Consider the following 12,712-nt stretch of genomic DNA (forward strand, 5'->3'; position numbering starts at 1 on the left):
GAGGTGGAGCTTGCAGTGAGCTGAGATCCGGCCACTGCACTCCAGCCTGGGCGACAGAGCGAGACTCCGTCTCAAAAAAAAAAAGAATAAAACAGCTTCGCAAAGCTACCCACGAGCCATCCCCGACCGGTGTTCTTCTCCCGTGACCCGGGTAATCATCCTGGGAGTCTCTAACACTGGAGACGGTCAGTGGGCAGCGAGCACCATACCCCTGGCTGGAGCTGTGGCGGTTTCCCAGCAGCAGCCGCGGGCGGGGCGACCTGTCCTTAGGTCCGGAAGCTCTGGGGCGCGGCTGCCTCGCACCCGTCAGTCCGCTCGCCCCTCGCGTTCTCTGGCTCTCAAATCCCAGTGCAGCCTTGAACACAGATTCTTCTGCCGCCCCGCCGCCTGCCTGTCAATCTGCTCCACCGTAACCACGCCCTCCTCACAGTCCCGCCCCATCTTCGCTCTCAGCGGGCCCGGCCCCGCCTCTGCCCTTTAGGGCCACAGCGCTATCCAGGCCCCGCTCCCCGCATGTCCGTCAATCCGCTCCGGTTCCGCCCCGCCCTCCTCTCTCCGTTCCCTCACGCCGGCCTCGGCGCGGCCCGTTGTTATGACGACATGGTCGTAAATCCGCCATCTTCCTGCGGCGCGTTGCGACATGGAGGGCGCGATGGCAGTGCGGGTGACGGCCGCTCATACGGCAGAAGCCCCGGCCGAAGCCGGGCGAGAAGCGGGCGAGGGTGCGGTTGCGGCGGTGGCGGCGGCCTTGGCCCCCAGCGGCTTCCTCGGCCTCCCGGCGCCCTTCAGCGAGGAAGGTAACCGGGCCGACCCGGAGGGTGCGGCCGGGGTGGGGGCCCGGATGGCCCGAGCTGCGGGCATGACCGACCCTCCCAGACCCAGACATCTCGCCGATCTCGCGGGGCCCTCACAGCCCTCCACGAGACCCCCAGGTTTGCTGCGACCCTCACGGGCCTCTCCTGCGGGGCGCCCGTCACCCCCCTCGCTCCGGTGTGCGCCCACAAGTGCTCGCGGGTTGCTGAGCCCCCGGGCGCCCTGTGTAGACATTCGCAGACGCCGCCACCGCCGACCCTGCCCCCTCGGGCCGGCCTCCCGGCCCCTCTCTGCCTCCGATGCCTGAGTCTGGCCTTCGCCTCCTCTGGGCCCCTTCCCCCTTCACCTGATGGGCCTCTAGGGCCCTGTTGGTGGTTCCAAGAGAGCGGGGCCTCGGTTTCTCCGGGATCTGGGCTCTGGGCCTGTCCGTAGGGAGGCAGCAGAGCCTAGTGCAAGAGGACTGGTGCACTGCAGCCAGCCTGTGGCACCGTCCCGTCCCACACTTGCCACTTTCTAGCTCCTTGATCCTGGGCAGGTGACCCCACCTCTGGGAACCTCTATTTCCACTACAGAATGGGGCGGCGGCTTCTGCCAGTAATGTGACAAGCCCTTATCCTGCGTTAGGATTTTTCATTCTCAAACCAATCCTGAAAGGTGGACGTTATTGTTATTTTCTTTTTGGGGATGAGGAAAATGGAAGGTTGGAGACATGAAAGTGACCGGGTGGGTCGGGCGCGGTGGCTCACGCCCGTAATCACAGCACTTTGGGAGGCCGAGACGGGCGGATCACGAGGTCAGGAGATGGAGACCATCCTGGCTAAGATGGTGAAACCCGTCCCTACTAAAAATACAGAGAAAACAAAATTAGCCGCGCGTGGTGGCGGGCGCCTGTAGTCAGGAGGCTGAGGCGGGAGAATGGCGTGAACCCGGGAGCTGGAGCTTGCAGTGAACTGAGACCCGGCCACTGCACTCTAGCCCGGGCGACAAAGTGAGACTCCGTCTCAAAAAAAAAAAAAAAGAAAGTGACCGGAGTCACCCAGGTAGTAAGTAGCAAGGGTTGGATTGGATCTCCGCACTGTGAAGGCCTTTAACTTCCGGGCTCTGCTGCCTCACGAAAGCATCATGAAAATTAAAATAGAGATTGTGACCTGGTGCGGTGGCTCACACCTGTAATCCCAGCACTTTGGGAGGCCAAGATGGGTGGATCACCTGAGGTCAGGAGTTCGAGACCAGCTTGGCCAACATGATGAAACCCCATCTCTACTAAAAATACAAAAATTAGCCGGGCGTGGTGGTGCGCGTTTGTAATCCCAGCTACTTGGGAGGCTGAGGTAGGAGAACTGCTTGAGCCCAGGAGACGGAGGTTGCAGTGAGTCGAGATCGCGCCACTGCTCTCTAGCCTGGGTGACAGAGCAAGACTCTGTCTCAAAAAAAGAGAAAAGACTGTGTGTCATGTACTGAGAGCAGTGCTGGGGATGCACTAAGGGCCCATTCCTGGGGGCACTGAGAGCTTTTGGAGGTGGAGCTTGGGTCTGTACCCTCTGAGCTTGTTCCATGAGGCTGCAGATGGCTGGGCACTATGGCTCATACCTGTAACCCCAACACTTTGGGAGGCTGAGGTGGGAGGATCACTTGGGCCCGAGGAGTTCCAGACCAGCCTGGGCAACATAGTAAGACCTCGTTTCTATTTTCTTTTTTGTTTTTGAGACAGCGTTTCTCTCTTGTTGCCCAGGCTGGAGTGCAGTGCTGCGATCTCGGCTCACCGCAACCTCCGCCTCCTGGGTTCAAGCTATTCTCCTGCCTCAGCCTCCCGAGTAGCTGGGATTACAGGCACGTGCCATCACATCTGGCTAATTTTGCATTTTTAGTAGAGATGGGGTTTCTCCATGGTGGCCAGGCTGGTCTCGAACTCCCAACCTCAGGTGATCTGCCTGCCTCAGCCTCCCAAAGTGCTGGGATTACAGGCGTGAACCACCACGCCCGGCTCTTGATCTGTTTAGAAAAAAAAAAGGTTTGGCTCCATGGCTCATGCCTGTAATCCCAGCACTTTGGGAGGCTGAGGTGGGCGGATCCCGAGGTCAGGAGATTGAGACCATCCTGGCTAACATGGTGAAGCCCCATCTCTACTAAAAATACAAAAAATTAGCTGCCGTGGTGGCGGGCGCTTGTAGTTCCAGCTACTGGGGAGGCTGAGGCAGGAGAATGGCGTGAACCCGGGAGGTGGAGCTTGCAGTGAGCCGAGCTCATGTCACTGCACTCCAGCCTGGGCAACAGAGTGAGATTCCGCCTCAAAAAAAAAAAAAAAGGATGCAGATTGGGTCAGACAGGAAGGGAGGTGGTTAATGATTAGGTTGAGGGTGGTCTTGTCTTTGTCCCCATAGGATTCATAGTCTCTGCCTTTTTTCCTTGCCCCTTCTCGTTCAGCTTGGAGAAGGGCAGTGCCGTCATGGCGAGGGGTCCCTTTAGAGGTTGCTGGGCCTTGCTGGGCCTGCTTGCAGCCTTGTTTAGTGTGAAATGGGCTGGGTGTGTCCCCTTCTAGGGTAGGGGGTTCTTCAGTGGCAATGCCCTGGAGCCAAGTGAGACACGGGAGTGGGGTGGGAAGGGGAAGTGGGTGGTGCACACCTCAAAGCTTGGTTTGTAATTGGGAGCCATCAGGAGGGGACAACTCTCTGTTGAGTGGCCCTCTGCAGGGGAGTCATGGCTGTGGTTTGGCCCTTTCTCTGTCCTCGAATTCAACAGTAAACATTTGCCCAGCTCCTTCGGGCATCAGGCCTCGGTTTGATCTTGACGAGGGACTAAACGTGAATGGTCAGAGCTGGCAAGCTATTGTGGAAGCAGAACGAACAGCTCCTATCCCTTTGTGTAAACAGGCACTGTCCCTGACACTCAGCCGTTGGGTGACCTTGAACTTCAGGTCATTTTCCTAGGATGGGAATAGTTCTCTCCATTTCCGCAGGGTGCTGGCAAGATTTGGTGACGTCCCCAGTGAGGTTCTTGGCACACAGTAAGGGGGTGGTCTCTTCTGCAGGACTGGGGTCTGGCACAGCGATGGTGACGGGCTCAACCTTGGGAACAAGTCAAGTCCCCAACAGTAAGCAGAGTGGTCCCTGCGTTTGCCTCTCAGCCAGAGCCAGTGGGCATCAGCCCATTTCGCAGATGAGGAGATGGCCACTCACATGCCCCAGGGCACGCTCAGACTCCCACAGCTTTTGTTAGTTTGTTTTGTTTTTGTTTTTTTTAAGACAGGGTCTTACCCTGTTGCCCTGGCTGAAGTGCAGTGGTGCAATCATGGCTTACTGCAGCCTCAACCCCTGGGCTCAAGCATTCCTCCTGAGTAGCTGGGACTACAGGTGCATATGCCACCACACTTCCACACTTGGCTAACTGTTTGTATTTTGGTTTTGTTTTTTGAGACAGAGTCTCGCGGTGTCACCCCGGCTGGAGTGCAATGGGGCGGTCTTGGCTCACTGCAACCTTCGCCTGCTGGGTTGAAGTGATTCTCCTGCCTCAGCCTCCCAAGTAGCTGGGATTACAGGCATGTGCCACCAAGCCTGGCTAATTTTTTTCTTTTTGAAACGGAGTCTCACTGTATCGTCCAGACTGGAGTGCAGTGCTGTGATCTCAGCTCACTGCAAACTCCACCTCCCGGGTTCACGCCATTCTCCTCCTGCCTCAGCCTCCCCAGTAGCTGGGACTACAGGCGCCCGCCAGCACACCTGGCTAATTTTTTTGTATTTTTAATAGAGATGGGGTTTCACTGTGTTAGCCAGGATGGTCTCGATCTCCTGACCTCATGATCCGCCTGCCTCGGCCTCCCAAAGTGCTGGGATTACTGGGGATTACTGGCATGAGCCTAATTTTGTGTTTTTAGTAGAGATGGGGTTTCACCATGTTGGTCAGGCTGGTCTCGAACTCCTGACCTCAGGTGATCCACCTGCCTCGGCCTCCCAAAGTGTTGGGATTATAGGTGTGAACCACCACGCCTGGCCTAAATGTTTTAACAATGCTTTAAAAACATTTTCCTTTTTTTTTTTTTTTTTTGTAGAGATGGGTCTTGCTATGTTGACCAGGCTGGTCTTGAACTCCTGGGCTCAAGCTGTCCTCCCACCTCGGCCCCTTAAGGTGCTGAGATTACAAGTGGGAGCCACCATGCCCGGCCCCAACAGTCTTAAATCCTGGTCCTTTACTGTCCCCAGCCGAGCATGGAGGAATCCCTCTGCCTCTAGCCCCTCTCTGGGCCTGTTACCACTGAGGTGAGGGTTTTGGGCATGGCAGCCTTAGCAGATCCCTGCAGCCTAAGCATGCTGTCAGGGCCACCCTCTGCTGGGTGCTGACCTCCTGAGGGTGGGTCTGGCCCCTACAGACCTGCAGAGGATGAGAGCTGTACCCTGGGGTGACCTTGTTTTGGGCCTGAGTGTGTTCTCAGCAGCCTAGGGAAGTAGCTCTGCTTCTGACGGCCTCCTGGGCGAATCTGTTCTAGGGCTGGAGGAAAAGCCAGACGGGGCCCTGGCTGCCCAGCCTCCACCTTCCCAGGCCCTGCTGACAGCAGGCTCGTTGCAGATGAGGACGATGTGCACAGATGCGGCCGCTGCCAGGCGGAGTTCACCGCCTTGGAGGATTTTGTTCAGCACAAGATTCAGAAGGCCTGCCAGCGGGCCCCTCAGGAGGCCCTGCCTGCCACTCCTGCCACCACAGCGTTGCTGGGCCAGGAGGTGAGCCGTCACCTACCCTCCCATCCCCTCCCGGGTTCACCTGACAGGCGGGGGAGGTGGCCGCACTCCAGGATGGACCTGTGCAGCCGGTTCCGGGGCCCACGGGGGCGGGCAGAGGGCAGGCATCTGGCTGCGGCGTGGGAGGGTCTGGGTGTGTGAGCCTGTGGTGCTCTGGGGTGTCCTGGAGGCCTGCGGCGGCACAGCCTTCTTGGCGGCCTCTGGCTGAAGCCCGTGCTGTTGGGGGCTGGGATCTCTTCTTTCTTGGAGCCCGAGGGTCTCCTTTGGCTCTGGGTGCCATGGCAGCTTCTGTCTCTTTGGCTTATCTTCTGTCCTGTGCACACAGTCCCTAGGGACTTCACAAGTGCATTGTGGCCCTGGGGGTCCCACCATCTCATCATCAAACGGCCACCTTTGCTGAGCCCCATGCCCGGCTTGGGCTGAGCGCACAGGCCTGTGAAGCCCGCACACGCCGCGGTGGGCGCTTGTCTGCATTGCACAGTCAGGAGAGCAGGCTCAGAGAGTGGTCAGTGGTCTCCGACCACCAGCGGGGCATGGCCCAGACGACGCTGGACCCTGTTCACCCGACTCGAGCCTGTGCTCTTTACCTGCCCCTCCCAGAGGTGCCCCCTCCTCCAAGAAGGCCTCTGGTTCACACCCCCAGGGCCCTCTCCTCAGACCGCTCTGCCGGAACTGATGGGCTGGGACTGCACTGTTGTTCCTGCAGGCTGGCTCAGCTTCCTGCCAGAGTTGCTGGTCCCTCCCTGCAGGTGCCCTGTGCTCCAGGTCCAGCCCATGTGGCCAGAGGCGTGAGAGTGACGGCGCTGACCCTGGCCATGGGTGAAGGGGCTGGTCTGGGACCTGTGGTCCTGTTGGGGAAGAGGAGAGCCCCCACCCCAGCCGTCCCAAGGACATGGACCCAGGCCTGAGCATCACAGGCCACACCTTCACAGCTTTACACTGGCAGAGCCCAGGCCTCTTCTCTGAGAACTAACTCTAGAGCATACAGACGAGTCCCCTCTGTTTTCTGCCCCCTTTGGCAGGTGGTGCCGGCAGCCCCAGGCCCAGAGGAGCCCATCACTGTGGCCCACATTGTAGTGGAGGCAGCCTCCCTGGCAGCAGACATCAGCCACGCACCTGACCTTGTTGGTAAGCCGACTGCCATGGATCACTGGCCTGACAGACCTTCGTGGTCAGGGCCAGAGGATGGGGCCTCTGCTGCCAGTATGCTCATCTCTCCTGAGACCAGGGCCTGGCTGGGAGGGGCCATGGCCTCGTGGGAGCTTTCCGAGGGCACAGCCTGCAGGAGGAGGGAGCGTTGGGCACTGGGCCTTCCTCAGGTGTCCATAGTGGCCGGGGGCAAACCCAGGCACCAGGGACTCTTCGGGCTGTGCTCTCTCCCCCCAGCTTTCCCGGGTGGTCTCTGCCCTGTCCCTCCCAGAATTTTCCCCACTTCCTGCCACCCCCTGGTTCCTGCTCCCTGCCCGTAGACAGCAGCATCCACCAGGCACCCACCAGGATGGCCCGCTCGCCCGGCAGCGGCTCTGGAGGGCGGGTGCAGGGTGGACGGGCTCTGCCGCATCTCCAGCTGAGCTCGGACTTGCTGCTGTGATGGCCTGCCCTCCCCAGTGCTCACTCTGGTGTGGGGGTGGTGACTGCTGCTCTGGTCCTCATGGGGCTTTTATGAGCGTGCAATGCCAGCCCTCTTTGATGGCTACTTTTTAAGTGAAGGCGTCTCCCTGATGTGCTGTGGGAGGGGCTGTTGTGAGGTCTGGATGGGCAAGCTCTCACTCATCGGGGACAGATGTGTGTGCAGGGGGGACATTCAGAGGCAGCCAGGGCCTGGGCAGGTTGAGGGAGCCAGGGGCTGCTGGGGTTGGGGGTGCGGCAGGGGCGACTGGCTGGGTGTGCAGACGTGAGGGAAGGAGCTGTCTGGGCCTAATGCTGTGGGAGGTTGGGGTGGAGCATGGCTGCTGCCTGGGGAGCCTGCTGGACCGGGGCCGACGCAGGCAGGGAGTGGGCAGCTGGACAGGAAGTAGGTTTGGGCACCAGGCGGAACCTGGCCTTTGGCAGCCCTTGGTACCTGCTGCGGCAGGAAGAGGGGGTGGGGGAGCCGTGGCAGAGGCCAGCCCCAGGCCTGGGAAGGGCACTAGTGAGCAGGCCGCTCTCCAGGAGGCAGCCGGGGCACGTGTCTCACCTCCGTGCTGCCTTTCCCTGGCATTCCTGCGACCAAGACACTCATCAGTGCCACTCAGAGCTCGGAATGTTCATGTGGGAGGTGGGGCGGGCTCTGGCCTTGACCTGGCGTTTGGATGGTGGCATCATCTGGGAGCATGAACTCCCTAGGTTCTGGCGGGGTCTCTGGGCTGGGTCTCTGGCCACCCAGGCCCCTTTCCACCCACCTAACCTCTAGCAGCCCCCAGCCTTGGGCTCAGCACCCGTCCCTGTGCTTCAGGGACCCCTCTCGGCACCCCTGCCCCTCTGGCACCCCTGGGATTTTCCCCTTTGCGGGCATCCTGGGCACCCTGAGTGTGCCCTTGGCCAGTCAGCAGGCCTGGTGGGCTGAGTCCAGGGCTGCTAGCTCTCCTGTTGGCCTCCAGTGGAGATGGCACAGGGTCCTGCCTGCTGGTGGCCAAGGGCCGGGGCAGTGCCGGGTCCGGTCTTTGCGGGTGCAGGAGTGCGGTCCGCTGTATGCGCAGTTGGAGCCCACCTCCAGGCCCTCCTGCCTCTTCCGCGGAAAACGTTTGTGTCTCCTCTGTGGCCTGGCAGCAGCCATGTTCCCCCAGGTCCTCCCCACGAGGGGCCTCTGTCCTTTGGAAGATCACTCGTGGGGCGTCGAGCGTCTAAGCCAGGGCTCGGGCAGGAGAGGCTCTTAATTGTTTCTGAGTCACGGCGCTTTTGTTGTGTTTCAAGAGAACAGCTTGTCAAAACAAGACGCCAGCCGGACTGAGGTGGTTTCTAAGAAGGAGCTTCACAGCTGTTTCCCACTTGTCATCTTTATGAGCAGAAAACGTGAAGTGTGTTTACAACCTGGCTTTGCACATTGTCAGATTTTCCCAGCACCCTCCAGAAGTGCAAAAGCCCGGCTTCCTCGCCCCAGGCTGTCCCGGGTGTCTGGAGAGCATTCATTCCCAGGCCAGGCCTGCCTGTCCCACTACAGCGGCCTGGCCCATCTCCCCTAGTGGAGGAGTGGCCCCGGACGCATATCCTCCCTATGTTGGTGGGAGCAGTGGCAGGAGCCGTGGCAGCGAACAGAACAGGCAGCTGTCTCTTCACCCAGGGACCTTGTCACCAGGATTCGCATGTCCTGCTGGCTTTGGGGATGGGCCGTGTTCCATGGCGGGTCTCCCTGTGGACACATTTGGGGGCCCTGGAGCATCTCTGGGCAGCCTGACAGAGTCCGCAGATGTCTCTCCACCGCTCGCTCTGACCTGGAGAGTTGATTGGGGCCTTGGCTGCTGCTCGGGCCTGTGTGTTGAGGGCTCGGTGCAGGTTGGGTCCAGGATGTGGCTTGGAGCAGCAATTCCCCTCCCCTGGAGCCGGCGGTCTCTGGGTAGGGGCAGGTCTTGGGGCTTAGGCCGAGATACCTCTCCTAGGTGGTGGGCACATCAAAGAGGTCATCGTGGGTGCTGAGGCGGAGCCGGGGGACAGTGAGATGGCCGAGGCCCCGGGCAGCCCCCACCAGCAGGGACTGGGGCTCGCAGGGGAGGGCGAGCCGGCCCAGGTGAAGCTACTGGTGAACAAGGATGGCCGCTATGTGTGTGCACTGTGCCACAAGACCTTCAAGACGGTGAGCCGGTGTGTGGGGAGCCAGTGTGTGGGCGGCAGGGCCCCTCCTGTTCCCCTAGGAGGGCCCTGAGCTGCCACGCCCTCCCCCACAGGGCAGCATCCTCAAGGCCCACATGGTCACTCACAGCAGCCGCAAGGACCACGAGTGCAAGCTCTGTGGGGCCTCCTTCCGCACCAAGGGCTCACTCATCCGGCACCACCGGCGGCATACGGGTGAGCTGGCTGCGCCTTGGGCTGGAGCCCTGTAGCACCCCGATGGCTGGCCCTGGGGTGCCCCAGCCTCGCATTCCCCAGCTTTGGGGGATGAGGCAGGGTCCCCTGCCTGTCTTCACCTTGTCACCTTGTCGCCAGCCTGCTGGGGCTGCCTGGGGCTGACTAGGTTCTCTCTGCAGACGAGCGCCCCTACAAGTGCTCCAAGTGTGGGAAGAGCTTCCGGGAGTCGGGCGCACTGACCCGGCACCTCAAGTCTCTCACCCCCTGCACGGAGAAAATCCGCTTCAGTGTGAGCAAGGATGTGGTTGTCAGCAAAGAGGATGCACCTGCAGGTCAGCATGATGCGGGCAGCTGCCTGGTCCCGGGGACTGGCTGTGGACCCAGCCACCACTGGGGTGTGTGAGGGAGCTTCACTCCCTCACTCTACTTTGAAGGGTCTGGAGCTGGAGCTGCCACCTTGGGGACAGTCACATCATCGGTGACAGGCGAGCCCATAGAGACTTCACCTGTGATTCACCTGGTGACAGATGCCAAGGGCACCGTCATCCACGAAGTCCACGTCCAGATGCAGGAGCTGCCCCTGGGCATGAAAACCCTGGCCCCGGAGGTGTGGGCGACGGGGGGCCCTGGAGGGCCGCTCTGTCTTCTGCCTGCTCGGTGCCAGTCTTTGTTCTGAGCACTGGCTCCGGGGGTCTGGGCCAGGCAGGCGAGGGCTGGAAGAGCAGGGCCAGTGGGAGCACCATGGGGGTCTGAGGGTTTGCACAAGGCTCCTGGCATGGGTCTGCCCCATGGGGTGGGTGCTGGATGCCAGGCTGCCTGGCCAGCCTCCTCTCTCTGCCTCCCCTGCAGCCCCCCGTCTCCCAGGAGCTCCCCTGCTCCAGTGAGGGCAGCCGAGAGAACCTGCTGCACCAGGCCATGCAGAACTCCGGCATCGTCCTTGAGCGCACCGCTGGGGAGGAGGGCGCCCTGGAGCCAGCCCCTGCTGCTGGGTCCAGTCCCCAGCCCCTGGCAGAGGCAGCCCCACAGCTGCCGGTACTGGAAGTGCAGCCGCTAGAGACAGTAGGTGCCAGCATCACCTGCAGGCTCCTCTCAGGGCTGGATCCCGGGGGCTGTCCCCATGCTGGCCTTTGCACTCCCTGAAGTGGCTTTCTGCAGTGACTTTGTCCATTGATCTGTTTACTGCCTTCCCTGGGGCCACGAGGGAGCCTGCCAGGGTGGGGCCCATGGTTGTGTTCCTGGCACTGCCAGGGCACAGCCTGCCCCAGGTGCTGGAGGCCTTCCTGTGGTTCCCCAGCAGGTGGCCAGTGAGGCCTCAGCGGTGCCCAGGACCCACCCATGTCCTCAGTGCAGTGAGACCTTCCCGACAGCAGCCACCCTGGAGGCCCACAAGAGGGGCCACACCGGTGGGTGATGGGTGGGTGTGTGGCCCACAGCAGTGGATGGGCTATAGGTGACCGGGGTGCCTCTGGGTGTCCAGGGTGGGTCCATAGACAGCAGGGAGCCAGGGGAGCTGTGGGCAGGTGGCAGGTGGCCTGGTGGGCCTGCCGGTGATGGGCCTGGCCTGATGTGTGTGGCTGCAGGGCCGAGGCCGTTCGCCTGTGTGCAGTGTGGCAAGGCCTTCCCCAAGGCCTACCTGCTCAAGAAGCACCAGGAGGTGCACGTGCGTGAGCGCCGCTTCCGCTGTGGCGACTGCGGGAAGCTCTACAAGACCATCGCCCATGTGCGCGGCCACCGGCGCGTCCACTCAGACGAGCGGCCATACCCTTGTCCCGAGTGTGGCAAGCGCTACAAGACTAAGGTAGGCCTCTAGCCCCAGGACCCTGGCACCTGACCCCCCATCCTGCTCCCTGGCCCTGGCCCCGGTGCACCACCTTCCCTGCCTCCACCGTGCTCAGTCTTGACCCAGCCCCTCCCTTGGGCCAGAAGTGGGAGGGGAGAGCTGTAGTCTGTTGTGGCCCAGGCCAGGCTGGCACTGACAGGTGTCTCCACAGAACGCACAGCAGGTGCACTTCCGGACACATCTGGAGGAGAAGCCGCATGTGTGCCAGTTCTGCAGCCGTGGCTTCCGAGAGAAGGGCTCGCTGGTGCGGCACGTGCGACACCACACAGGCGAGAAGCCATTCAAGTGCTACAAGTGCGGCCGTGGCTTTGCTGAGCACGGCACGCTTAACCGGCACCTGCGCACCAAAGGTCTGGGCCCGTGGAGGCGGGAGGAGGAGGGGAGGGGGATGGGGCTCGCCAAGCCCTGACTGAGTCCCCACCCGCAGGGGGCTGTCTGCTGGAGGTGGAGGAGTTGCTGGTGTCCGAGGAGAGCCCCGCGGCAGCCACCACCGTCCTCGCGGAGGACCCGCACACGGTGTTGGTGGAGTTCTCGTCCGTGGTAGCCGACACCCAGGAGTATATCATTGAGGTGGGTGTGGGGCCCTGAGGCCAGGATGGGACCCAGGGGCAACCAAAGCTGACCTCTATCCTTCTGCCCATCTGCCCAGGCCACTGCGGATGATGCGGAGACCAGTGAGGCCACGGAGATCATCGAGGGCACCCAGACGGAGGTGAGGGGTGGGGCGGGCGGGGGCAGGGAGGCTCCCTGGCGCAGCCGCTTTCGCTGAGCCGTGGCCCCGCAGGTGGACAGCCACATCATGAAGGTGGTGCAGCAGATTGTGCACCAGGCCAGCGCCGGCCACCAGATCATTGTGCAGAATGTCACCATGGATGAGGAGACAGCGCTGGGCCCAGAGGCGGCTGCTGCCGACACCATCACCATCGCAACCCCCGAGAGCCTGACAGAACAGGTGGCCATGACACTGGCCTCAGCCATCAGCGAGGGCACTGTGCTTGCCACCCGGGCAGGGGCGAGTGGCACTGAACAGGCCACTGTGACCATGGTGTCATCAGAGGACATCGAGATCCTGGAGCATGCAGGCGAGCTGGTCATCTCCTCGCCAGAGGGCCAGCTGGAGGTGCAGACGGTCATCGTCTAGCATGAGGTCTGCGGGGTCCTGGCCGGGCAGGGACAGGGCAGAGGACCTGAGCGCCCCGCCCACGCCTGCCTGGCAGAGAAGAAGGCACAGAATGGAGGCGCCCCAAGATGGGCAGTGTACATAAGAGTTTCTTGTTGCTTTCCAATAAAACATGAGAACCTGCAGCTTGTGATGTTGCGGCAGTGGCAGCCTCCATGGATGGTGCCA

The 12,712-nt window shown here is 61.5% G+C and overlaps 1 protein-coding gene across 4 annotated transcripts; it reads left to right on the forward strand.

Annotated features, from left to right (window-relative positions):
* Positions 1–466: 466 nt before the first annotated feature.
* LOC105485807 (E4F transcription factor 1) lies at positions 467–12,669 on the forward strand. Of its 4 annotated transcripts, none has more exons than XM_071083931.1 (14): positions 467–797; positions 5,294–5,525; positions 6,566–6,671; positions 9,119–9,312; positions 9,404–9,524; positions 9,704–9,856; positions 9,959–10,131; positions 10,374–10,583; positions 10,822–10,927; positions 11,105–11,322; positions 11,516–11,714; positions 11,792–11,934; positions 12,014–12,076; positions 12,149–12,669. In XM_071083931.1, exons 1-14 carry the CDS (start codon positions 514–516, stop codon positions 12,503–12,505), a joined length of 2,559 nt encoding a protein of 852 aa, XP_070940032.1. In that variant the 5' UTR covers positions 467–513; the 3' UTR covers positions 12,506–12,669. The 4 variants fall into 4 exon arrangements, with proteins under 4 accessions (XP_070940032.1, XP_011746607.1, XP_011746604.1 ...); XM_011748305.3 differs by having other exon boundaries at positions 512–797; positions 5,374–5,525; positions 10,819–10,927; positions 11,792–11,882; positions 12,149–12,312; XM_011748302.3 differs by having other exon boundaries at positions 521–797; positions 5,374–5,525; positions 10,819–10,927.
* Positions 12,670–12,712: the final 43 nt, after the last annotated feature.

The sequence above is a fragment of the Macaca nemestrina genome, chromosome 18 (assembly GCF_043159975.1).
Source record: "Macaca nemestrina isolate mMacNem1 chromosome 18, mMacNem.hap1, whole genome shotgun sequence".
Lineage (NCBI taxonomy): Eukaryota > Metazoa > Chordata > Mammalia > Primates > Cercopithecidae > Macaca > Macaca nemestrina.

What these genes read in the sequence shown, in the direction of transcription:
- LOC105485807 (XM_071083931.1), top strand. Translation starts at nt 514, where the DNA reads ATGTCCGTCAATCCGCTCCGGTTCCGCCCCGCCCTCCTCTCTCCGTTC. An exon ending in CAAAGAGGATGCACCTGCAG is followed by an intron (nt 9,857 to 9,958) that starts GTCAGCATGATG and finishes TCTACTTTGAAG; the next exon opens with GGTCTGGAGCTGGAGCTGCC. An exon ending in CCGGCACCTGCGCACCAAAG is followed by an intron (nt 11,715 to 11,791) that starts GTCTGGGCCCGT and finishes CCCCACCCGCAG; the next exon opens with GGGGCTGTCTGCTGGAGGTG.